This window comes from Salvelinus alpinus, chromosome 1 (genome assembly GCF_045679555.1).
Source record: "Salvelinus alpinus chromosome 1, SLU_Salpinus.1, whole genome shotgun sequence".
In the NCBI taxonomy this organism is placed as follows: domain Eukaryota; kingdom Metazoa; phylum Chordata; class Actinopteri; order Salmoniformes; family Salmonidae; genus Salvelinus; species Salvelinus alpinus.
This window is the reverse complement of record NC_092086.1, coordinates 10,568,627-10,596,340: the sequence shown is the minus strand read 5'-3', so window position 1 is coordinate 10,596,340 and position 27,714 is coordinate 10,568,627. Positions and strand designations below refer to the sequence as shown.

The 27,714-nt window shown below is 41.2% G+C and overlaps 2 protein-coding genes across 2 annotated transcripts in view; one reads left to right on the top strand and one right to left on the bottom strand.

Annotated features, from left to right (window-relative positions):
* Positions 1-27,714, top strand: part of LOC139543437 (stonustoxin subunit alpha-like) — a 190,386-nt gene that overhangs the window by 67,650 nt on the left and 95,022 nt on the right. The window lies entirely within an intron of this gene.
* Positions 5,827-23,152, bottom strand: LOC139539854 (NLR family CARD domain-containing protein 3-like). Its single transcript, XM_071343196.1, has 3 exons — positions 18,005-23,152; positions 13,435-13,499; positions 5,827-7,592 (listed from the first exon to the last, which is right to left on the bottom strand). The coding sequence occupies exons 1-3, from the start codon at positions 18,070-18,072 to the stop codon at positions 5,827-5,829; spliced, it is 1,899 nt and encodes a 632-aa protein (XP_071199297.1). The 5' UTR covers positions 18,073-23,152.

The following is a 27,714-nucleotide window of genomic DNA, read 5'->3' as shown; positions in this document are numbered from 1 at the left end:
TATATATTCATAAATTAATGTATCATTATTATAAATGATCATAATATTACTTGTAGATAGAAACATGTATAGTACAAATATTTGAGTAGACTGACCAGACCAGTTTAAAAAGCAGAATCAGTCAGAAGACAGACAGTGAGGTATCAGATTTAGATTGTATTGAGTATACAGTCCAGACCACATCTATTTTGACAGTGAAGCTAACATTTTAAATGTGGCTCTATACTCCAACATTTTGGATTTCAGATCAAATGTTTCATATGAGGTGAGTAAACAGTGTTCACTTAAAATGACACAACGACTATGTTCCAGTTGAACAACGTTTACTAAACCGTATTACCACAATACATGGTTACCATGACACTCAGACCAGGTCCAACAACACTGACACTCCCAGGAGTAGTAATAACAGAGTGATATTGTTCCCAAATGGTTGTAAACTCATTGGTTGCATTTGCAGTTTGTTTTGGTTGTGTTTTGGTTGTGTTTTGCCCAATAGTAACAGAACTGTGGATGATGAGAAGAGTTATATTCTGTCTAAGTGAGTAGATAACATGTTTCTAAACATGACTAAATTAATCCTGATGATGCCAGAATTAATACAAATCATAAATCAATCATGAACAATAATTAATGAGAAAGTTACAGAGGCTACAACATAACATGCTAACCTCTCACCATTACCAATAACAGAGACTACAACAAAACATACTAACCTCTCACCATTACCAATAACAGAGACTACAACAAAACATGCTAACCTCTCACCATTACGAATAACAGAGACTACAACAAAACATGCTAACCTCTCACCATTACCAATAACAGAGGCTACAACAAAACATGCTAACCTCTCACCATTACCAATAACAGAGGCTACAACAAAACATGCTAACCTCTCACCATTACCAATAACAGAGGCTACAACGAAACATGCTAACCTCTCACCATTACCAATAACAGAGGCTACAAGAAAACATGCTAACCTCTCACCATTACCAATAACAGAGGCTACAACAAAACATGCTAACCTGTCACCATTACCAATAACAGAGGCTACAACACAACATGCTAACCTCTCACCATTACCAATAACAGAGGCCACAACAAAACATGCTAACCTCTCACCATTACCAATAACAGAGGCTACAAGAAAACATGCTAACCTCTCACCATTACCAATAACAGAGGCTTCAACAAAAATCATACTAACCTCTCACCATTACCAATAACAGAAACTACAACAAAACATGCTAACCTCTCACCATTACCAATAACAGAGGCCACAACAAAACATGCTAACCTCTCACCATTACCAATAACAGAGACTACAACAAAACATGCTAACCTCTCACCATTACCTATAACAGAGGATACAACAAAATATGCTAACCTCTCACCATTACCAATAACAGAGACTACAACAAAACATACTAACCTCCCACATTTACCAATAACAGAGGCTACAACAAAACATGCTAACCTCTCACCATTACCAATAACAGAGACTACAACAAAACATGCTAACCTCTCACCATTACCAATAACAGAGGCTACAACAAAACATGCTAACCTGTCACCATTACCAATAACAGAGACTACAACAAAACATGCTAACCTCTCACAATTACCATTCACAGAGGCTACAACAAAACATGCTAACCTGTCACCCTTACCAATAACAGAGGCTACAACACAACATGCTAACCTCTCACCATTACCAATAACAGAGGCTACAACAAAACATACTAACCTCTCACCATTACCAATTACAGAGACTACAACACAACATGCTAACCTCTCACCATTACCAATAACAGAGGCTACAACAAAACATACTAACCTCTCACCATTACCAATAACAGAGACTACAACAAAACATGCTAACCTCTCACCATTACCAATAACAGAGGCTACAACAAAACATGCTAACCTGTCACCATTACCAATAACAGAGGCTACAACAAAACATGCTAACCTCTCACCATTACCAATAACAGAGGCTACAACAAAACATGCTAACCTCTCACCATTACCAATAACAGAGGCTACAACAAAACATGCTAACCTCTCACCATTACCAATAACAGAGACTACAACAAAACATGCTAACCTCTCACCATTACCAATAACAGAGGCTACAACAAAACATGCTAACCTCTCACCATTACCAATAACAGAGGCTACAACAAAACATGCTAACCTGTCACCATTACCAATAACAGAGGCTACAACACAACATGCTAACCTCTCACCATTACCAATAACAGAGGCCACAACAAAACATGCTAACCTCTCACCATTACCAATAACAGAGGCTACAAGAAAACATGCTAACCTCTCACCATTACCAATAACAGAGGCTTCAACAAAAATCATACTAACCTCTCACCATTACCAATAACAGAAACTACAACAAAACATGCTAACCTCTCACCATTACCTATAACAGAGGATACAACAAAATATGCTAACCTCTCACCATTACCAATAACAGAGACTACAACAAAACATACTAACCTCCCACATTTACCAATAACAGAGGCTACAACAAAACATGCTAACCTCTCACCATTACCAATAACAGAGACTACAACAAAACATGCTAACCTCTCACCATTACCAATAACAGAGGCTACAACAAAACATGCTAACCTGTCACCATTACCAATAACAGAGACTACAACAAAACATGCTAACCTCTCACAATTACCATTCACAGAGGCTACAACAAAACATGCTAACCTGTCACCCTTACCAATAACAGAGGCTACAACACAACATGCTAACCTCTCACCATTACCAATAACAGAGGCCACAACAAAACATGCTAACCTCTCACCATTACTAATAACAGAGGCTACAAGAAAACATGTGCCTCTGTAACTTTCTCATTCATCATCATTCATGATTCATTCCTGATTATTCGTAATCATGGTAGCATCCACATGAATGTAGAAGTGTTCAGAAACATCTTCTATTCTTACTGACAATACAAGTGAAGTGGCTCCAAAATGACAGGACATTGTTCACCATTCAGTTTCTATTAGGAAAAACATCATCCAAAACACAACCAAGACAAACTACAAATGAATTCAACAAGTTAGTAGAATCACAAGCTTGATGTAATCACTGCAGGCGTGGAATATGGGACCAAACACTAAACGTTTGTCTAAATTAATTGACTAAATTAATTTGTCCAAATAATTAAGACTTCTTCAAATGGGAGAACTAGAGACAGTGCTTTCATTTCTAAACAGTAAAATATATATGTATGAAAACACCTTTAAATAAAAGAAAATATTCGGTGACATTCTGTACTGTCGCCTAATATGAAACATTCTATCTATAATACAGTTTGTAGAATCACAAGCTTGATGAAATCACTGCAGGCATGGAATATGGCACCAAATACTAAACTTATGACTTCTTTAACACAATATATTTGTGAATTTGTCCAAATAATCAAGACTTCTTCAAATGGGAGAACTACATACAGATAGTGATTCCATTTATAAAGTGAAATATATATATATATGTGTATAAATACCTTTAAATAAAAGGTGACATTCTGAACTGTCACCTAATATGAAACATTATATCTCAAATCCAAAATGCTGGAGCATAGCACCAAATGTAAAACTGTAAGCTTCACTGTCCAAACACATATGGTGTGGACTATGTGTGTCTGGTAAACACATGTGGATCTGGTGAACAGTTATCACTTGTTAACCAACTACAGGAATACTGACCTCAGAGTCTCCAGTTTACAGTGGGGATTCCCCAGTCCAGCAGAGAGCAGCTTCACTCCAGAATCCTTCAGGTCATTGTTACTCAGATCCAGCTCTCTCAGGTGTGAGGGGTTTGACCTCAGAGCTGAGACCAGAGAAGCACAGCCTTCCTCTGTGACTCCACAGCCTGACAGCCTGACAAAGAGATCATCATGATTTCACAAACACAGTGTTAATTTAATGAGTAGTGTAGAAGGACAATGTCAGATGCATTTGGTTTATTCTTTCAAACAACAAAGATTCATCTTCCGTCTCCTATAATTGTATGGTCATAATGTTATACGAATGTGAAAATCAAAAAAAAAAAAATCAATGCATTTATTCAATATGTTATTCAATATAATATTATATACATATTATAATACATATTTTTCTCTACACTTAATTTTGCTTCCTGATCATTAGTTCTTACAGTGGGGAGAACAAGTATTTGATACACTGCCGATTTTGCAGGTTTTCCTACTTACAAAGCATGTAGAGGTCTGTCATTTTTATCATAGGTACACTTCAACTGTGAGAGACGGAATCTAAAACAAAAATCCAGAAAATCACATTGTATGATTTTTAAGTAATTAATTTGCATTTTATTGCATGACATAAGTATTTGATCACCTACCAACCAGTAAGAATTCCGGCTCTCACAGACCTGTTAGTTTTTCTTTAAGAAGCCCTCCTGTTCTCCACTCATTACCTGTATTAACTGCACCTGTTTGAACTCGTTACCTGTATAAAAGACACCTGTCCACACACTCAATCAAACAGACTCCAACCTCTCCACAATGGCCAAGACCAGAGAGATGTGTAAGGACATCAGGGATAAATTGTAGACCTGTACAAGGCTGGGATGGGCTACAGGACAATAGCCAAGCAGCTTGGTGAGAAGGCAACAACTGTTGGCACAATTATTAGAAAATGGAAGAAGTTCAAGATGACGGTCAATCACCCTCGGTCTGGGGCTCCATGCAAGATCTCACCTCGTGGGGCATCAATGATCATGAGGAATGTGAGGGATCAGCCCAGAACTACACGGCAGGACCTGGTCAATGACCTGAAGAGAGCTGGGACCACAGTCTCAAAGAAAACCATTAGTAACACACTACGCCGTCATGGATTAAAATCCTGCAGCGCACGCAAGGTCCCCCTGCTCAAGCCAGCGCATGTCCAGGCCCGTCTGAAGTTTGCCAATGACCATCTGGATGATCCAGAGGAGGAATGGGAGAAGGTCATGTGGTCTGATGAGACAAAAATAGAGCTTTTTGCTCTAAACTCCACTCGCCGTGTTTGGAGGAATAGAAGGATGAGTACAACCCCAAGAACACCATCCCAACTGTGAAGCATGGAGGTGGAAACATCATTCTTTGGGGATGCTTTTCTGCAAAGGGGACAGGACGACTGCACCGTATTGAAGGGAGGATGGATGGGGCCATGTATCGCGAGATCTTGACCAACAACCTCCTTCCCTCAGTAAGAGCATTGAAGATGGGTCGTGGCTGGGTCTTCCAGCATGACAACGACCCGAAACACACAGCCAGGGCAACTAAGGAGTGGCTCCGTAAGAAGCATCTCAAGGTCCTGGAGTGGCCTAGCCAGTCTCCAGACCTGAACCCAATAGAAAATCTTTGGAGGGAGCCGAAAGTCCGTATTGCCCAGCGACAGCCCCGAAACCTGAAGGATCTGGAGAAGGTCTGTATGGAGGAGTGGGCCAAAATCCCTGCTGCAGTGTGTGCAAACCTGGTCAAGAACTACAGGAAACGTATGATCTCTGTAATTGCAAACTAAGGTTTCTGTACCAAATATTCAGTTCTGCTTTTCTGATGTATCAAATACTTATGTCATGCAATAAAATGCAAATTAATTAATAAAAAATCATACAATGTGATTTTCTGGATTTTTGTTTTAGATTCATTCTCTCACAGTTGAAGTGTACCTATGATAAAAATTACAGACCTCTACATGCTTTGTAAGTAGGAAAACCTGCAAAATTGTCAGTGTATCAAATACTTGTTCTCCCCACTGTATATGTCATTTTATTTACTCACAGAGCAGCTCTGTAGGCTTTGACCACTGGCAGCAGCCTCAGAAGACCTTCCTCTGATCTGGAGTATTTCTTCAGGTCAAACACATCCAGCTCCTTTTCTGAAGTCAGCAACACAAAGACCAGAGCTGACCACTGTGCAGGTGACAGGTTGGGTTTTGAGAGACTTCCTGATCTCAGGTAGCTTTGGATCTCCTCCACAAGAGAATGGTCATTTAGTTCATTCAGACAGTGGAACAGATTGATGCTCCTCTCTGGAGAGGCATTCTCCCGGATCTTCTCCTTGATGTAATTGACTGTTTCTTCATGGCTCTGTGAGCTGATTCTTGAATTTGTCAGTAGACCTTGTAAGTGCTTCTGATTGGACTCCAGTGAGAGGCCCAGAAGGAAGCGGAGGAAAAGGTCCAGGTTTCCTGTCTCACTTTGTAAGGCTTTATCCACAGCACTCTTGTAGAAAGTAACTTCAGACTTGTCGTTTGTTTGCAGTTTGTCCATTAGATTCTCATTGTTGTTGATGAATAAGAGGAACACATATACAGCAGCCAGAAACTCCTGAATGCTCAGATGAACAAAGCAGTACACCTTGTCCTGGTACAGCCCACATTCCTCTTTAAAGAGCTGTGTGCACAATCCTGAGTACACTGAGGCTTCATTGACATCAATGCCAGCCTCTTTCAGGTCTTCGTCATAGAAAATCAGATTGCCATTCAGAAGCTGTTGAAAAGCCAGTTTTCCCAGTGACAGAATGCTCTCTGTATTCCAGTGTGGACCTGTCTCTTCTTTCCCAAGATACTTTTCATTCTTCTGTTTAGTATAAAACACCACAAGGTGTGTGTACATCTCAGTCAGAGTCTTGGGCATCTCTTCTCTCTTATGTTTCAGCATGGGTTCAAGGACATTTGCACAAATCCAACAGAAGACTGGAATGTGGCACATGATGTGGAGGCTCCTTGATGTCTTTATGTGTGAGATGATTCTGCCGGCCAGGTTCTCATCACTGAATCTCTTCCTGAAGTACTCCTCCTTCTGTGGGTCATTGAACCCTCGTACCTCTGTCACCTGGTCAACACACCCTGAAGGGATCTTATTGGCTGCTGCAGGTCGAGTAGTTATCCAGAGGAGAGCAGAGGGAAGCAGATTTCCCTTGATGAGATTTGTCACCAGAACATCCACTGAGGTTGACTCTGTGACGTCCCAACATATCTCGTTCTTCTGGAAGTCTAGGGGCAGTCGGCACTCATCCAGACCATCAAAGATGAACAGAACTTTGTACTTGTCGTAGTTGGAGATTCTTGATTGTTTGGTTTCCATTGAAAAGTGATTGAGAAGTTCAATGAATGTGTTTTCCCCTTTCATCAAATTCAGCTCCCGGAAAGGGAATGAAAATACAAATTGGACATCCTGATTTGCTTTTCCTTCAGCCCAATCCAGAATGAACTTCTGCACAGAGACTGTTTTTCCAATGCCAGCGACTCCCTTTGTCAGCACAGTTCTGATAAGTTTGTCTTCTCCAGTTAAGGGTGTGAAGATGTCGTTACATTTGATTGCAGTCTCTGGTCTTGCTTGTTTCCTGGTTGTTGTCTCAATCTGTCTCAGCTCATGTTCATTATTGACCTCTCCTGTTCCACCCTCTGTGATGTAGAGCTCTGTGTAGATCTTATTGAGAAGTGTTGGGTTTCCTTGTTTAGCGATCCCCTCAAATACACATTGAAACTTCTTCTTTAGATTAGATTTGAGTTCACGTTGGCAAATCACAGCAAGCTCATCTGAATGAAGAAATAACAGAGGATATTAATATTACGTCTGTTTTAATGCCTACAGTATTGTAGGACTGTTATAAAGTTTTACATTATAATAATTTATTCTCTTAACTGACTGTATAAATGTGTAAATGTTTTCATAATGCATTACAGACTGGTGTGACTGATTATATTATTATTGGTATTATTGATGGTATTATTAATGTTGTCTCTCTCACTCTGTCTCTCCTCTCTTTCTCACATTTCAAGGTACTTAAAATACTTCGCCACTTACTAAAACTTTTGTGTGTACCCTGTTTAGGGTACGATCCCGCTAAAGGGATCATTTTCATCAACATCCGGTGAATTGCAGGGCGCAGAATTCATATTTATTAAGCTTTTAAATGATGTAAGACACGCGTATGTTCTTGATTGTTAATCAACTTTAAATTGTGGCCAATTTGTGATCATGTGACACTTATCATTTGAGTAAAGGCAGCTGTAATGTTGTAAGTAACTGTATTCTAGTATACTAGTGCAGCGGGTGTCCACACCACTGTAGAGTAATGATAACTAATAAGGCTTTACTGTGCATAGGGCAGAAGGTCTAATGTTGTAAGTAACTGTACTCTAGTACAATTTAGGGCTCATAGGGCTGGGTAGTTCACTATAGAGAACAGGGTCCATAGGGCTGTGTAGTTCACTATAGAGAACATGGTCCATAGGGCTGTGTAGTTCACTATAGAGAACAGGGTCCATAGGGCTGTGTAGTTCACTATAGAGAACAGGGTCCATAGGGCTGGGTAGTTCACTATATAGAACATGGTCTATAGGGCTGTGTAGTTCACTATAGAGAACATGGTCTATAGGGCTGGGTAGTTCACTATATATAACAGGGTCCATAGGGCTGTGTAGTTCACTATAGAGAACAGGGTCCATAGGGCTGTGTAGTTCACTATAGAGGACAGGGCCCATAGGGCTGTGTAGTTCACTATAGAGAACATGGTCTATAGGGCTGGGTAGTTCACTATATATAACAGGGTCCATAGGGCTGTGTAGTTCACTATAGAGAACAGGGTCCATAGGGCTGTGTAGTTCACTATAGAGAACAGGGTCCATAGGGCTGTGTAGTTCACTATAGAGAACAGGGCCCATAGGGCTGTGTAGTTCACTATAGAGAACAGGGTCCATAGGGCTGTGTAGTTCACTATAGAGAACAGGGTCCATAGGGCTGTGTAGTTCACTATATAGAACAGGGTCTATAGGGCTGTGTAGTTCACTATAGAGAACAGGGCCCATAGGGCTGTGTAGTTCACTATAGAGAACAGGGTCCATAGGGCTGTGTAGTTCACTATAGAGAACAGGGCCCATAGGGCTGTGTAGTTCACTATATATAACAGGGCCCATAGGGCTGTGTAGTTCACTATAGAGAACAGGGTCTATAGGGCTGTGTAGTTCACTATAGAGAACAGGGTCCATAGGGCTGTGTAGTTCACTATAGAGAACAGGGTCCATAGGGCTGTGTAGTTCACTATAGAGAACAGGGTCCATAGGGCTGTGTAGTTCACTATAGAGAACAGGGTCCATAGGGCTGTGTAGTTCACTATAGAGAACATGGCCCATAGGGCTGTGTAGTTCACTATAGAGAACAGGGTCCATAGGGCTGTGTAGTTCACTATAGAGAACAGGGTCCATAGGGCTGTGTAGTTCATTATAGAGAACAGGGTCCATAGGGATGTGTAGTTCACTATATAGAACAGGGTCCATAGGGCTGTGTAGTTCACTATAGAGAACAGGGTCCATGGGGCTGTGTAGTTTACCATATAGAACAGGGTCCATAGGGCTGTGTAGTTTACCATATAGAACAGGGTCCATAGGGCTGTGTAGTTTACCATATAGAACAGGGTCCATAGGGCTGTGTAGTTTACCATATAGAACAGGGCCCATAGGGCTGTGTAGTTCACTATAGAGAACAGGGTCCATAGGGCTGTGTAGTTTAACATATAGAACAGGGTCCATAGGGCTGTGTAGTTTAACATATAGAACAGGGTCCATAGGGCTGTGTAGTTTACCATATAGAACAGGGTCCATAGGGTTGTGTAGTTCACTATATAGAACAGGGCCCATAGGGCTGTGTAGTTCACTATATAGAACAGGGTCCATAGGGTTGTGTAGTTCACTATATATAACAGGGTCCATAGGGCTGTGTAGTTCACTATATAGAACAGGGTCCATAGGGCTGTGTAGTTCACTATAGATAACAGTTCCTATAGGGCTGTGTAGTTCACTATAGAGAACAGGGCCCATAGGGCTGTGTAGTTCACTAGAGAGAACAGGGCACATAGGGCTGTGTAGTTCACTATAGAGAACAGGGTCCATAGGGCTGTGTAGTTCACTATAGAGAACAGGGCACATAGGGCTGTGTAGTTCACTATATAGAACAGGGCCCATAGGGCTGTGTAGTTCACTATAGATAACAGTTCCTATAGGGCTGTGTAGTTCACTATAGAGAACAGGGTCCATAGGGCTGTGTAGTTCACTATAGAGAACAGGGTCCATAGGGCTGTGTAGTTCACTATAGAGAACAGGGCACATAGGGCTGTGTAGTTCACTATATAGAACAGGGCCCATAGGGCTGTGTAGTTCACTATAGAGAACAGGGCCCATAGGGCTGTGTAGTTCACTATGGAGAACAGGGTCCATAGGGCTGTGTAGTTCACTATAGAGAACAGGGCACATAGGGCTGTGTAGTTCACTATAGAGAACAGGGCAAATAGGGCTGTGTAGTTCACTATAGAGAACAGGGCCCATAGGGCTGTGTAGTTCACTATAGAGAACAGGGCACATAGGGCTGTGTAGTTCACTATAGAGAACAGGGCACATAGGGCTGTGTAGTTCACTATAGAGAACAGGGTCCATAGGGCTGTGTAGTTCACTATAGAGAACAGGGCACATAGGGCTGTGTAGTTCACTATATAGAACAGGGCCCATAGGGCTGTGTAGTTCACTATAGATAACAGTTCCTATAGGGCTGTGTAGTTCACTATAGAGAACAGGGTCTATAGGGCTGTGTAGTTCACTATAGAGAACAGGGTCCATAGGGCTGTGTAGTTCACTATAGAGAACAGGGCACATAGGGCTGTGTAGTTCACTATAGAGAACAGGGCCCATAGGGATGTGTAGTTCACTATAGAGAACAGGGCCCATAGGGCTGTGTAGTTCACTATGGAGAACAGGGTCCATAGGGCTGTGTAGTTCACTATAGAGAACAGGGCACATAGGGCTGTGTAGTTCACTATAGAGAACAGGGCACATAGGGCTGTGTAGTTCACTATAGAGAACAGGGCCCATAGGGCTGTGTAGTTCACTATAGAGAACAGGGCACATAGGGCTGTGTAGTTCACTATATAGAACAGGGCCCATAGGGCTGTGTAGTTCACTATAGATAACAGTTCCTATAGGGCTGTGTAGTTCACTATAGAGAACAGGGCCCATAGGGCTGTGCAGTTCACTATAGAGAACAGGGCACATAGGGCTGTGTAGTTCACTATAGAGAACAGGGTCCATAGGGCTGTGTAGTTCACTATAGAGAACAGGGCACATAGGGCTGTGTAGTTCACTATATAGAACAGGGCCCATAGGGCTGTGTAGTTCACTATAGATAACAGTTCCTATAGGGCTGTGTAGTTCACTATAGAGAACAGGGCCCATAGGGCTGTGCAGTTCACTATAGAGAACAGGGCACATAGGGCTGTGTAGTTCACTATAGAGAACAGGGTCCATAGGGCTGTGTAGTTCACTATAGAGAACAGGGCACATAGGGCTGTGTAGTTCACTATATAGAACAGGGCCCATAGGGCTGTGTAGTTCACTATAGATAACAATTCCTATAGGGCTGTGTAGTTCACTATAGAGAACAGGGTCCATAGGGCTGTGTAGTTCACTATAGAGAACAGGGTCCATAGGGCTGTGTAGTTCACTATAGAGAACAGGGTCCATAGGGCTGTGTAGTTCACTATAGAGAACAGGGTCTATAGGGCTGTGTAGTTCACTATAGAGAACAGGGTCCATAGGGCTGTGTAGTTCACTATAGAGAACAGGGTCTATAGGGCTGTGTAGTTCACTATAGAGAACATGGTCCATAGGGCTGTGTAGTTCACTATAGAGAACAGGGTCCATAGGGCTGTGTAGTTCACTATAGAGAACATGGTACCATTTAATGAGGCAGACTGAGTGTTATCCAGTGTTCTCATTTCAATTCAAAGGGCTTTATTGACATGGGAAACATGTGTTAACATTGCCCAAAGCAAGAGAAGTAGATAATAAACAAAAGTGAAATAAACAATAAAAATGAACAGTAAACATTACACTCATAGAAGTTCCAAAAGAATAAAGACATTTCAAATGTCATATTATGTATATATGCAGTGTTGTAACGATGTACAAATAGTTACAAACGCAAAAACAAATAAACATAAATATGGGTTGTATTTACAATGGTGTTTGTTCTTCACTGGTTGCCCTTTTCTTGTGGCAACAGGTCACTAATCTTGCTGCAGTGATGGCACACTGTGGTATTTCACACAATAGATATGGGAGTTTATAAAAATCGGGTTTGTTTTCTAATTCTTTGTGGATCTGTGTAATCTGAAGGAAATATGTGTCTCTAATATGGTCATACATTTGGCAGGAGTTTAGGAAGTGCAGATCAGTTTCCACCTCATTTTGTGGGCAGTGTGCACATAGCCTGTCTTCTCTTGAGAGCCAGGTCTGCCTACGGCAGCCTTTCTCAATAGCAAGGCTATGCTCACTGAGTCTGTACATAGTCAAAGCTTTCCTTAAGTCTGGGTCAGTCACAGTGGTCAGGTATTCTGCCACTTTCTACTCTCTGTTTAGGCCCATATAGCATTCTAGTTTGCTCTGTTTTTTTGTTAATTCTTTCCAATGTGTGATGTAATTATCTTTTTGTTTTCTCATGATTTGGTTGGGTCTAATTGTGCTGTTGTCCTGGGGCTCTGTGGGGTGTGTTTGTGTTTGTGAGCAGAGCCCCAGGACCAGCTTGCTTAGGGGACTCTTCTCCAGGTTCATCTCTCTGTAGGTGATGGCTTTGTTATGGAAGGTTTGGGAATCGCTTCCTTTTAGGTGGTTGTAGAATTTACTAGCTCTTTTCTGGATTTTGATAATTAGTGGGTATCGGCCTAATTCTGCTCTGCATGCATTATTTGGTGTTTTACGTTGTACACAGAGGATATTTTTGCAGAATTCTGCGTGTGGAGGTTCAATTTGGTGTTTGTCCCATTTTGTGAATTCCTGGTTGGTGAGCGGACCCCAGACAAGGCCATAAAGGGCAATGGGTTTTATAACTGATTCAAGTACTTTTAGCCAGATCCTAATTGGTATGTCAAATTTTATGTTTCTTTTGATGGCATAGAATCGTTCAGATCGGAGCTCAGATCGTTCAGAGCTTTGTGGAAGTTACCTGTGGCGCAGATGTTTAGGCCGAGGTATGTATAGTTTTTTGTGTGCTCTAGGGCAACGGTGTCTAGATGGAATTTGTATTTGTGGTCCTGGCGACTGGACCTTTTTTGGAACACCATTATGTTGGTCTTACTGAGATTTACTGTCAGGGCCCAGGTCTGACAGAATCTGTACAGAAGATCTCTCTCCCTCTCTTTCTCTCTCTTTCTCCTGTCTCTCCTCTTCTCTGCCAAATTTATTCAACACATTCCGCTGCTACTTGATGAGGTCACTAGGTGTTGTGTTAAGGCTGCTACAATATCATTGAGTTACACAGCTACTTTATCTGTACTTTAGCTACAGCTTTTAAATGTTATAAAACAGCATTCAACATGAGGCAGACAGATCTTACATTTCTCTGGTGTGTCAGCAAGCTCCTTCTGGTTCATTTTCCTCTGGACGTGCATGTCAGGATCACTGAATATGGAGAGTGCACACACACAGGGAGGGAACGTTGTGTTTGTTTAATATTGTTTTAGGACTATGAAAATGGAAAAAAGGATTAGCCTATGGATTAATGAAAACATCAAAAAGAAATGGGAAAATGTCCTTTGAATGTTTTGCTACCTACTGGAGAGCTCTTCTTTGTCTGCAGGGCTATTACTTTGGCAGATAATGTCACACATCTAAATAGTTAATTATATATATATATATATATATATATATATATATATATATATATATATATATATATATATATAATTACGTAAATGTATGGTGTTTTTGGTTTATCAGTTTCACTGTTTGTTATGCTATAAATTGTTATTTTATTGATGTAAGTGGTAAAATGAACTAGAAAATGTTATATTTGTGCAATTCTGAGGGATTACTACTTTAGTAAGGAATTACACATTATTCAGTACTACTGCAGTTGCTACATAATTCCAATAGATGGCAGCATAAGACCACAAACGAAATTTCAGAAGATTAGTTTTAGTTTAGTTAGTTTCTCCCTGGATACACCAACACTCCCCCTCACAGAAACTCCTGTGTGCGCTTCTTTAAAATTTGCACGAGGGTTACATGATGTCATTTTTTGGGCGGGCTGAAAGACGCACTCTTGTCTTTTCTATTCCGAGGTTGAGCAATATCAGATATTGAAACTTCTTATGGCTGCAATCCCGTTAACGAGATCGATATGACAACAGCCAGTGAAAGTGCAGGGCGCCAAATTCAAACAGAAATAATATCATAATAAAAATTCCTCATGCAAACATGTATTTCACACCATTTTACATTTACATTTAAGTCATTTAGCAGACGCTCTTATCCAGAGCGACTTACAAATTGGAAAGTTCATACATATTCATCCTGGTCCCCCCGTGGGGAATGAACCCACAACCCTGGCGTTGCAAGCGCCATGCTCTACCAACTGAGCCACACGGGACCATTTTAAATATACACTTCTTGTTAATCCCACCACAGTGTCCGATTTCAAAAAGGCTTTACAGCGAAAACACCACAAACGATTATGTTAGGTCACCGCAAAATCACAGACATTTTTCCAGCCAAAGACAGGAGACACAAAAAGCAGAAATAACCTTTGACGATCTTCATCAGATGACACTCATAGGACTTCATGTAACACAATACATATATGTTTTGTTCAATAAAGTTCATATTTATATCCAAAAACCTCAGTTTACATTGGCGCCATGTTCAGAAATGCCTCAAAAATATCCGGAGAAATTGCAGAGAGCCACGTCAAATAACATGAACACTCATCATAAACTTTGATGAAAGATACATGTTTTACATAGAATTAAAGATACACTTGTTCTTAATGCAACCGCTGTGTCAGATTTAAAAAATCTTCAATATTCAATAATCTGAGAACAGCGTTCAGCCACAAAAGGAAGCCATACAGTTACCCGCCAAATTGTGCAGTCAACAAAACTCATAAAAAACATTATAAATCTTCACTTACCTTTGCTGATCTTCGTTGGAATGCACTCCCAGGACTCCCACTTCCACAATAAATGTTTGTTTTGTTCGGTAATGTCCATCATTTATGTCCAAATTGCTATTTTTGTTAGCGTCCAAAGTCAAAGTTCACTAAAAGCAGACAAAATGTTCAAAGGTCCCATAACAGTCAGTAGAAACATGTCAAATGATGTATTGAATCAATCTTTAGGATGTTTTTAACATAAATCTTCAATAATGTTCCAACCGGAGAATTCCATTGTCTTCAAAAGTGCGATGGAACAGAGCTCCCTCTCATGTGAACGCGCATGGTCAAAGCATGGTCAGCTCATGGTAGACCTGACTCATTCCTGTCTATCTTCGGCCTCACTTCACAGTAGAAGCATCAGACAAGGTTCTACAGACTGTTGACATCCAGTGGAAGCCGTAGGAAGTGCAAACTGATCCATATCCCACTGTGTATTCGATAGGCGGTGAGTTGAAAATCGACCAACCTCAGATTTCCCACTTCCTGGTTGGATTTTTTCTCAGGTTTTTGCCTGCCATATGAGTTCTGTTATACACACAGACATCATTCAAACAGTTTTAGAAACTTCAGAGTGTTTTCTATCCAATACAAATAATAATATGCATATCTTAGCAACTGGGACTGAGGAGCAGGCAGTTTACTCTGGGCACCTTTCATCCAAGCTACTCAATACTGCCTATGCAGCCATAAGAAGTTAAGAGGATTTTTTATAATGCATGTATACTAAGGTTGAGATTCTGACAAGTGATAATTTACCCAGGGTTCAATGCCTGCTATAGTTTCTATTTTTGTTGCTCTCCCAAAAGCAACACAGCCCAAATACTAGATATATAGCTAACTAAAGTAATGAGTGACCATTTTAGAAAATCATGGGACATATAGTCTGTGGTTGCATGCTATTTTATGTTAATCATATTGCTGCTTGTAGCCTATAACTGATGCTTCATGGTCTCATGCTGCCATCTATTGGAAATATTTAGCAAGTAAAAGTTATTAATTCATGTACAGACATTGGTGAGGCAGCTGAGATTTATTTTTATTTTTATGTGTACTTGAGGCGCTCTGAAAATGATATTCAAAAGATTGTTCCATGGACACAGACAGGTTAAACACTAAAGTCTCTCTCTCTCTCTCTCTCTCTCTCTCTATCCTTCTCTCTCTCTCTCTACCTGCTGTCTCAACCTCTGAATGCTGGACTATGAAAAGCCAACTGACATTTACTGCTGAGGTGCTGACATGTTGACCCTCTACAACCACTGTGATTATTATTTGACCCTGCTGGTCATCTATGAACATTTGAACATCTTGGAAAATGATCTGGTCTTAATGGCCATGTACTCTCATAATCTACAACCGCACAGCCAGAAGAGGACTGGCCACTCCTCAGAGCCTGGTTCCTCTCTAGGTTTCTAATCTCCACCCGGCACCGCCAGAAGGTAGTTGAGGTAATAATGATACTATAAGGCATGGGTGTCAAACTCTGGCCCGCGGGCCAAATTTGGCCCGCGGGGTAATTATATTTGGCCCGCGAGACAATACCAAATTACTACTAGAGCTGGCCCGCCGGTATTATACAGCGCATTCACCGCTAATACTACGAATCCCATAATGCTCTGCTGTTGTTTTCGCGCGCCAATCAGGACAGGACCCAGAAACGCCCTCTCCTCTGTGACAGTAGTCATAGCAACATAGACGCTACAACTGTCAGCGCGCTATCCCTTCCCAAAAATGGCGAAAAGAAAGGCAGAAAACAGGAGCTTTCTGAACAAGTGGGAGGCAGAATATCTGTTTACATATGTAAAAGACAAACCTGTTTGTCTTGTTTGTGGAGTCAACGTGGCTGTAAGTAAGGAGTACAACATTAGACGACACTATGAAACGAAACACCATTGACAAATACAAGGACCTGGACATGACTCAAAGGAGCCAGAAAGTAGAGGAGATGAAAATAAGTTTGGTTTCACAACAGAATATGTTCAAAAAAGCCACATCACAAAGTGCTGGCTTGGGCACATCAGATTAGATCAGTGTGCAATAATTAACGTTTTCTTTGTGCACTTTTTCTTGCTACAAGGCATGGGCTTGAATGGTTGATTGATTTATTATCATTTTATTTGTAAAATTATTAGCCAGTGGAAAAAGTTTATTTTGGTATTTAAATCAGAAGGCTGCAAATAGAAAAGAGGCATACGATTTTTATTTACATTTTATTTATTTAATAAATGAATGCCATTGATGTGTTTTTTCATTTGAAATTCGATTTTGCATGTCTCCACTATTAAATTATATATTGTATGGTAATAAGCGATGCTTGTTCCATATTCAATGTTAAAGCAAAACTTGTTTGGGTCCATATTAAAAGGTTAATTTGTTCAATGTTGGCCCGCGACTTTGTTCAGGTTTTACATTTTGGCCCACTGGGTATTTGAGTTTGACACCCCTGCTATAAGGAGTACCAATACTGAGTCAATGTGCAGGGGTACCAGGTAGTTGAGGTAATAATGATACTATAAGGAGTACCAGTACTGAGTCAATGTGCAGGGGAACCAGGTAGTTGAGGTAATAATGAGGCTATAAGGAGTACCAGTACTGAGTCAATGTGCAGGGGTACCAGGTAGTTGGGGTAATTGAGGTAATATGTACATGTAGGTAGGGGTAAAAGTGACTAGGCTATCAGGAAGGAGATAACATCTCCTCATCCAGGGAGTACGCACACGCACGCACGCACACACTGTTTTAGGACTATGAAAATGGACAACACACACACACACACACACACACACACACACACACACACGGAGCGAGCGAGGTAATGTTGTGTGTGTTTAATATTGTTTTAGGACTATACAAATTTAAAAAAGGATTAGCCTATGAATTATGAAAACAACAAAAAGAAATATGAAAATGGGAGAGAAATGACTATAGACAGTGTTGTTTAACTCACTGACCATGACCCATGAGTTCTTCTTACCTTTGTTCAGTAGAAAAGTCTCCCTCTCTAAACCTTATAGGATGATCCATAGACTGGTCACTCTTCATGGACACACAGCTGGGTACAGTGGAGGCTGGTCTCTCCTGCTTGATTGGGCTTCAACACAACAGAGACAAACATTACATCTCTGATCTACTCTGAGCTCAGATGGGGAAACATAAGAACAGTTTCATTCCAAAATGCTATATATCACTTTTCAGAAATGTTGGTAAATTAGCTTTTGTTGTTTAAATCAAATCAAATGTTATTTGTCACATACACATGGTTAGCAGATGTTAATGTGAGTGTAGCGAAATGCTTGTGCTTCTAGTTCCGACCGTGCAGTAATATCTAACAAGTAATCTAACAATTTCACAACAACTACCTAATACACACACGTGTAAAGGAATGAATAAGAATAAGTAAATAAAAATATATATGGATGAGCGATGGCCGAATGGCATAGGCAAGATGCAGTAGATGGTATAGAGTACAGTATATACAGATGAGTAATGTAAGGTATGTAAACATTATAAAAAGTGGCATTGTTTAACCTGTCTCGCCCCCCCGTTCCGCTAGCGGAACTCCTCCCACATTCCACTGTAAAGGCAGAACGCGAAATTCAAAAAATATTTTTTTAGAAATATTTAACTTTCACACATTAACAAGTCCAATACAGCTAATGAAAGATACACATCTTGTGAATCCAGCCAACATGTCCGATTTTTTAAAATGTTTTACAGGGAAAACACAATATATATTTATGTTAGCTCACCAACAAATAGAAAAAAGCACAGACATTTTTCACAGCACAGGTAGCAAAATCAAAATCAACCAAACTAACCTAGAACAAACCAAAGAAACCAAGAAACAACTTAATCAGATGACAGTCTTATAACATGTTATACAATAAATCTATGTTTTGTTCTAAAAATTTGCATATTTCAGGTATAAATCATAGTTTACATTGCGGCTACAATCAGAAATTGCACCGAAAGCAGCCAGAATAATTACAGACACCAACGTGACATACCGAAATACTCATCATAAAACATTTCTGAAAAATACATGGTGTATAGCAAATTAAAGACAAAGATCTTGTGAATACAGCCAATATTTCAGATTTTCTAAGTGTTTTACAGCGAAAACACAATATAGCATTATATTAGCTTACTACAATAGCCTACCACACTACCGCATTCATTCATCAAGGCACGTTAGCGATAGCAATAGGCACGTTAGCGTTAGCGAATAAACCAGCAAAAGATATTAAATTTCACTAACCTTCATAAACCTTCCTCAGATGACAGTCCTGTAACATCAGGTTATACATACACTTATGTTTTTTTCGAAAATGTGCATATTTAGAGCTGAAATCCGTGGTTATACAACGTAGCATAACGTAGCATAACGTGCTAACGTAGCATCTTTTTCCCAGAATGTGCAGATATTTCTATTAGACTCTCACCTATTCTGACCAAATAGCTATTCATAAACATTACAAAAAAATACATGTTGTATAGGAAACGATAGATCCATTAGTTCTTAATGCAATCGCAGTGTTAGTATTCTAAAAATATCTTCATTACGACATAAGACTTAGTTATGGTAAGGGAATAACCAAAACCTGAGAGCAAAACTACTAGTACACAGTTCGACAGATATATGAAATAGCATCACAAAATGGTTCCTACTTTTGCTGATCTTCTATCAGAATGTTGTATAAGGGGTCCTTTGTCCAGAACGTCGTTGTTTTGGATTCAGAACGTTCTTTTTCCCTCTTGAATTAGCAAGCACACTGGCCATGCAGCGCTAAGCTCTCCAACGTCAACAAAGTCTAACAACGCAACACGCCGAACGTCCCGAATAAAGTTAAATAATCTAATGAAACTATATTGAAAAAACATACTTTAGGATGATATTGTAACATGTATCAAATAAATTCAAAGCCGGAGCTCATATTCGACCATAACGACACGTTTCCAGTAGGCAATAACAGGTCCCCCCACGCGCCTTGCAGACAACAGAAAATGGGGGACACGTTGTTCAAAGATGGTTTATTCAATGTCAGACAGAGATAATCAACTCATTTTTCCTCTCACTTCCTCTTGACATCCGGGTGAAGGCGTATGACGTGCACGTATAGTCATACGTATCATGCCCATTTATAGGCAGTCACTTGTGTCATGACGTTGCCTGCGTGGGTATAGCAAACCCCATCCCCCTCTCCCTGCCTCCACTCCTTCAACCCATGCTGTGATCACAGAGAGATGTCGTAAATTCCTGAGAATCTCCCCACCACAAACAGTATTAAGACAGAGGGTAAACTTTCAGGACAAAGGAATTCTCTTCCACCTCACAGAACTTGAGGTACGAACATATTTCATATTCCTGCACAAGTAGGAATGATCGGTGAAGGTCCAGCTATGAACATGTCCATTTGTCACCACGTGGGAAACTCACGTGAGACTGTGGGACCACATTACCATACCGCTGTTTATATAATAACCTCAGATATGAGGTTAACATCTGTTTGTTGTATAAAATGAATGAGTGAGTATGATACTGTTTGTATAATTGTGTAATATGATTTTGAACTGTTTAATGAAGGAAAACACAACTCCCGGTTGTATTTGAACTAAACCCAGTTGGGTCAGAGACCATGGGACCACCCCTCTCTGCTATCTGAATAAAAGCCAACTTTTAGGAAATTACCATTAGACCATGTTATCCTCCAAGGAGGAGAACGAAGGTTGAGTAGAATTACTTTCTATACCACGTGGTTAAAACTCTTATACCAATAATAACAGGTTTTGATATTGATTACTAGTCTGCAGCTAGGAATTCTGTATCATTGAACGCGAAGAAAGACAACCGCCGAAACAATCATTCTTTAACGAATGTCCCTCTGAACAATCCACAACCGAGACAGAACTTCACTCCAATCAAAACGAACTTTTCTCCAACGACCAAGGCGACACACACACTGAACGTAACTATATATATATTGATTGCAATTGTTCCCGAATGAGTGAGCGTTCATGTGTAAGGATTAGCATGTCAATTGTTATAATTATGGACTCTGTAGTCAATTCTTAGTCGAACGCAACTTTCCCTTTGTCTAACAGCCGCCATGCCGGTTTAGCCCACTAGGGCATATTTCCTCCCACCATTTCATGTAACTATTTTAAGTTTGTTTGTTTATGCATTTCTGTGAATTAATTAGTTAGTAATAAATAAATGATTTAAGACAATTGATGTATGGATGACTCATAGTGAAGACTGGGTTCGTGCAGATCAGCGATTTACGACGTTTGGAATGAGACTGACGTAAGGTAGAGTAAATAAACATTTAATTAGAAGACCATTGATCAGATAGGAAAATATCTGAAAGGTTAGATTGGGAAATTATAACCTTGTAATCTAATAACTTTCCCTGGTGCCCTCGAATTCATAGTTAATTAGTTACGTTATTACTCAAGTGATCGCGTAATCCCTAATTATAGGAATCTATGATAAAAACTATAAGTCTTCAATTTAACGATAGGAAAGACACGACACTTGAATAGAAGATAGATTTCAGACTTTCCACTTCCTGGTCACAAAGTGTGCTGCCAAAAGAGTTCTGTTTTACCCACAGACAAAATTCAAACGGTTTTAGAAACTAGAGAGTGTTTTCTATCCAATAGTAATAATAATATGCATATTGTACGAGCAAGAATTGAGTACGAGGCCGTTTAAATTGGATACGATTTTCCCCGAAAGTGAAAACAGCACCCCCTGTCCTTAAGAAGTTTAAAGTGACTAGTGATACATTTATTACATCCAAGTTTTGATTATTAAAGTGGCTAGAGATTGAGTCTGTATGTTGGCATCAGCCACTCACTGTTAGTGATGGCTGTTTAACAGTCTGATGGCCTTGAGATAGAAGCTGTTTTTCAGTCTCTCGGTCCCTGCTTTGATGCACCTGTACTGACCTCGCCTTCTGGATGATAGCGGGGTGAACAGGCAGTGGCTCGGGTGGTTGTTGTCCTTGATGATCTTTTTGGCCTTCCTGTGACATCGGGTGTTGTAGGTGTCCTGGAGGGCAGGTAGTTTGCCCCCGGTGATGCGTTGTGCAGACCTCACTACCCTCTGGAGAGCCTTACGGTTGTGGGCAGAGCAGTTGCCGTACCAGGAGGTGATACAGCCCGACAGGATGCTCTCGATTGTGCATCTGTAAAGGTTTATGAGTGTTTTCGGTGACAAGCCGAATTTCTTCTCCTGAGGTTGAAGAGGCGCAGTTGCGCCTTCTTCACCACGCTGTCTGTGGGGGTGGACCATTTCAGTTTGTCGGTGATATGTACACAGAGGAACTTAACATTTTACACCTTCTCCACTGCTGTCCGTCGATGTGGATAGGGGGTGATCCCTTTGCTGTTTCCTGAAGTCCACAATCATCTCCTTTGTTTTGTTGACGTTGAGTGTGAGGTTATTTTCCTGACACCCCACTCCGGGGGCCCTCACCTCCTCCCTGTAGGCTGTCTCGTCGTAGTTGGTAATCAAGCCTACCACTGTAGTGTCGTCTGCAAACTTGATGATTGAGTTGGAGGCGTGCATGGCCACGCAGTCGTGGATGAACAGGGAGTACAGGAGAGGGCTCAGAACGCACCTTTGTGGGGCCCCAGTGTTGAGGATCAGCGTGGTGGAGATATTGTTACCTACCCTCACCACCTGGGGGCGGCCCGTCAGGAAGTCCAGTACCCAGTTGCACGGGGCGGGGTCGAGACCCAGGGCCTTCAGCTTGATGACGAGTTTGGAGGGTACTAGGTTAAATGCTGAGCTGTAGTTGATGAACAGCCTCTGTTATTTGTAATGGTGAGAGGTTAGCATGTTCTGTTGTAGCCTCTGTAACTGCGTCATTCATATCTCAGGACCAGAGACTATAAGTAGTACCAGTACTGAGTCAATGTGCAGGGGTACCAGGTAGTTGAGGTAATAATGAGACTATAATAATGAGACTACACACACGTGCGCCGGGAGGGAATGTTGTGTTTGTTTAACATTGATTTAGCACTATGCAAAAAGTGAAAAAGGATTAGCCTATGGATTATGAAAACAACAAAAATAAATGGGAAAATGTGGTAGGAGAAATATCTAGAGACATAAGTTCTTCTTACCTTTGTTCAGTAGAAAAGTCTCCCTCTCTAAACAGTATAGGTAGTTCCATAGACTGGTCACTCTTCATGGACACACAGCTGGATACAGGGGAGGCTGGACTCTCCTGCTTGATTGGGCTTCAACACAACAGAGACAAACATTACATCTCTCATCTACTCTGAGCTCAGATGGGGAAACATAAGAAAAGTTTCACTCCAAAACGCTATAAATCAAATCAAATCAAATGTTATTTGTCACATACACATGGTTAGCAGATGTTAATGCGAGTGTAGCGAAATGCTTGTGCTTCTAGTTCCGACCGTGCAGGAGTATCTAACAAGTAACCTAACAATTTCACAACAACTACCTTACACTTGTGTGTATAACGGACAAATAAGAATATGTACATATAAATATATATATATATATGTATATATATATTAATATACACTGCTCAAAAAAATAAAGGGAACACTTAAACAACACAATGTAACTCCAAGTCAATCACACTTCTATGAAATCAAACTGTTCACTTAGGAAGCAACACTGATTGACAATACATTTCACATGCTGTTGAGGAAATGGAATAGACAAAAGGTGGAAATTATAGGCAATTAGCAAGACACCCCCAAAAAAGGAGTGATTCTGCAGGTGGTGACCACAGACCACTTCTCAGTTCACATTTGTGGCCTGCTGGAGGTCATTTTGCAGGGCTCTGGCAGTGCACCTCCTTGCACAAAGGCGGAGGTAGCGGTCCTGCTGCTGGGTTGTTGCCCTCCTACGGCCTCCTCCACGTCTCCTGATGTACTGGCCTGTCTCCTGGTAGCGCCTCCATGCTCTGGACACTACGCTGACAGACACAGCAAACCTTTTTGCCACAGCTCGCATTGATGTGCCATCCTGGATGAACTGCACTACCTGAGCCACTTGTGTGGGTTGTAGACTCCGTCTCATGTTACCACTAGAGTGAGAGCACCGCCAGCATTCAAAAGTGACCAAAACATCAGCCAGGAAGCATAGGAATTGAGAAGTTGTCTGTGGTCACCACCTGCAGAATCACTCCTTTTTTGGGGGTGTCTTGCTAATTGCCTATAATTTCCACCTTTTGTCTATTCCATTTGCACAACAGCATGTGAAATTTCTTGTCAATCAGTGTTGCTTCCTAAGTGGACAGTTTGATTTCACAGAAGTGTGATTGACTTGGAGTTACATTGTGTTGTTTAAGTGTTCCCTTTATTTTTTTGAGCAGTGTATATATGGATGAGCGATGGCCGAACGGCATAGGCAAGATGCAGTAGATGGTGTAGAGTACAGTATATACATATGAGAAGAGTAATGTAGGGTATGTAAACATTTTATATAGTGGCATTGTTTAAAGTGACTAGTGATACATTTTTTACATACAATTATTAATTATTAAAGTGGCTAGAGATTGAGTCTGTATGTTGGCAGCAGCCACTCAATGTTAGTGATGGCTGTATAACAGTCTGATGGCCTTCAGATAGAAGCTGTTTTTCAGTCACGCCTTCCTGTGACATCGGGTGGTGTAGGTGTCCTGGAGGGCAGGTAGTTTGACCCCGGTGATGCGTTGTGCAGACCTCACTACCCTGTGGAGAGCCTTGTCGTTGTGGGCGGAGCAGTTGCCGTACCAGGCGGTGATACAGCCCGACAGGATGCTCTTCATTGTGCATCTGTAAAAGTTTGTGTGTGTTTTCGGTGTCAAGCCAAATTTCTTCAGCCTCCTGAGGCTGTCTGTGTGGGTGGACCAATTCAGTTTGTCCGTGATGTGTACGCCGAGCTGGGAACAGTATACTCTGTTCAAAGACAGACAGCTGGGAACAGTTTACTCTGTTCATAGACAGACAGCTGGGAACAGTATACTCTGTTCATAGACAGACAGCTGGGAACAGTATACTCTGTTCATAGACAGACAGCTGGGAACAGTATACTCTGTTCATAGACAGACAGATGGGAACAGTATACTCTGTTCATAGACAGATGGGAACAGTATACTCTGTTCATAGACAGACAGATGGGAACAGTATACTCTGTTCATAGACAGACAGCTGGGAACAGTATACTCTGTTCATAGACAGACAGCTGGGAACAGTATACTCTGTTCATAGACAGATGGGAACAGTATACTCTGTTCATAGACAGATAGCTGGGAACAGTATACTCTGTTCATAGACAGACAGCTGGGAACAGTATACTCTGTTCATAGACAGCTGGGAACAGTATACTCTGTTCATAGACAGCTGGGAACAGTATGCTCTGTTAATAGACAGCTGGGAACAGTATACTCTGTTCATAGACAGCTGAGAACAGTATACTCTGTCCATAGACAGACAGCTGGGAACAGTATACTCTGTTCATAGACAGACAGCTGGGAACAGTATACTCTGTTCATAGACAGACAGATGGGAACAGTATACTCTGTTCATAGACAGACAGATGGGAACAGTATACTCTGTTCATAGACAGCTGGGAACAGTATACTCTGTTCATAGACAGACAGCTGGGAACAGTATACTCTGTTCATAGACAGCTGGGAACAGTATACTCTGTTCATAGACAGCTGGGAACAGTATACTCTGTTCATAGACAGCTGAGAACAGTATACTCTGTTCATAGACAGACAGCTGGGAACAGTATACTCTGTTCATAGACAGACAGCTGGGAACAGTATACTCTGTTCATAGACAGACAGCTGGGAACAGTATACTCTGTTCATAGACAGACAGCTGGGAACAGTATACTCTGTTCATAGACAGACAGCTGGGAACAGTATACTCTGTTCATAGACAGACAGCTGGGAACAGTCTACTCTGTTCATAGACAGCTGGGAACAGTATACTCTGTTCATGGACAGACAGCTGGGAACAGTATACTCTGTTCATGGACAGACAGCTGGGTACAGTATACTCTGTTCATAGACAGACAGCTGGGAACAGTATACTCTGTTCATAGACAGACAGCTGGGAACAGTATACTCTGTTCATAGACAACTGGGAACAGTATACTCTGTTAACAGACAGACAGCTGGGAACAGTATACTCTGTTCATAGACAGCTGGGAACAGTATACTCTGTTCATAGACAGCTGGGAACAGTATACTCTGTTCATAGACAGCTGGGAACAGTATACTCTGTTCATAGACAGACAGCTGGGAACAGTATACTCTGTTCATAGACAGACAGCTGGGAACAGTATACTTTGTTCATAGACAGACAGCTGGGAACAGTATACTCTGTTCATAGATAGCTGGGAACAGTATACTCTGTTCATAGACAGCTGGGAACAGTATAGTCTGTTAACAGACAGACAGCTGGGAACAGTATACTCTGTTCATAGACAGCTGGGAACAGTATACTCTGTTCATAGACAGCTGGGAACAGTATACTCTGTTCATAGACAGCTGGGAACAGTATACTCTGTTCATAGACAGCTGGGAACAGTATACTCTGTTCATAGACAGCTGGGAACAGTATACTCTGTTCATAGACAGACAGCTGGGAACAGTATACTCTGTTTATAGACAGACAGCTGGGAACAGTATACTCTGTTCATAGACAGACAGCTGGGAACAGTATACTCTGTTCATAGACAGACAGCTGGGAACAGTATACTCTGTTCATAGACAGACAGCTGGGAACAGTATACTCTGTTCATAGACAGACAGCTGGGAACAGTATACTCTGTTCATAGACAGCTGGGAACAGTATACTCTGTTCATAGACAGCTGGGAACAGTATACTCTGTTCATAGACAGATAGCTGGGAACAGTATACTCTGTTCATAGACAGACAGCTGGGGAACAGTATACTCTGTTCATAGACAGCTGGGAACAGTATACTCTGTTAATAGACAGCTGGGAACAGTATACTCTGTTCATAGACAGACAGCTGGGAACAGTATACTCTGTTCATAGACAGCTGGGAACAGTATACTCTGTTCATGGACAGACAGCTGGGAACAGTATACTCTGTTCATGGACAGACAGCTGGGTACAGTATACTCTGTTCATAGACAGACAGCTGGGAACAGTATACTCTGTTCATAGACAGACAGCTGGGAACAGTATACTCTGTTCATAGACAACTGGGAACAGTATACTCTGTTAACAGACAGACAGCTGGGAACAGTATACTCTGTTCATAGACAGCTGGGAACAGTATACTCTGTTCATAGACAGCTGGGAACAGTATACTCTGTTCATAGACAGCTGGGAACAGTATACTCTGTTCATAGACAGACAGCTGGGAACAGTATACTCTGTTCATAGACAGACAGCTGGGAACAGTATACTTTGTTCATAGACAGACAGCTGGGAACAGTATACTCTGTTCATAGATAGCTGGGAACAGTATACTCTGTTCATAGACAGCTGGGAACAGTATAGTCTGTTAACAGACAGACAGCTGGGAACAGTATACTCTGTTCATAGACAGCTGGGAACAGTATACTCTGTTCATAGACAGCTGGGAACAGTATACTCTGTTCATAGACAGCTGGGAACAGTATACTCTGTTCATAGACAGCTGGGAACAGTATACTCTGTTCATAGACAG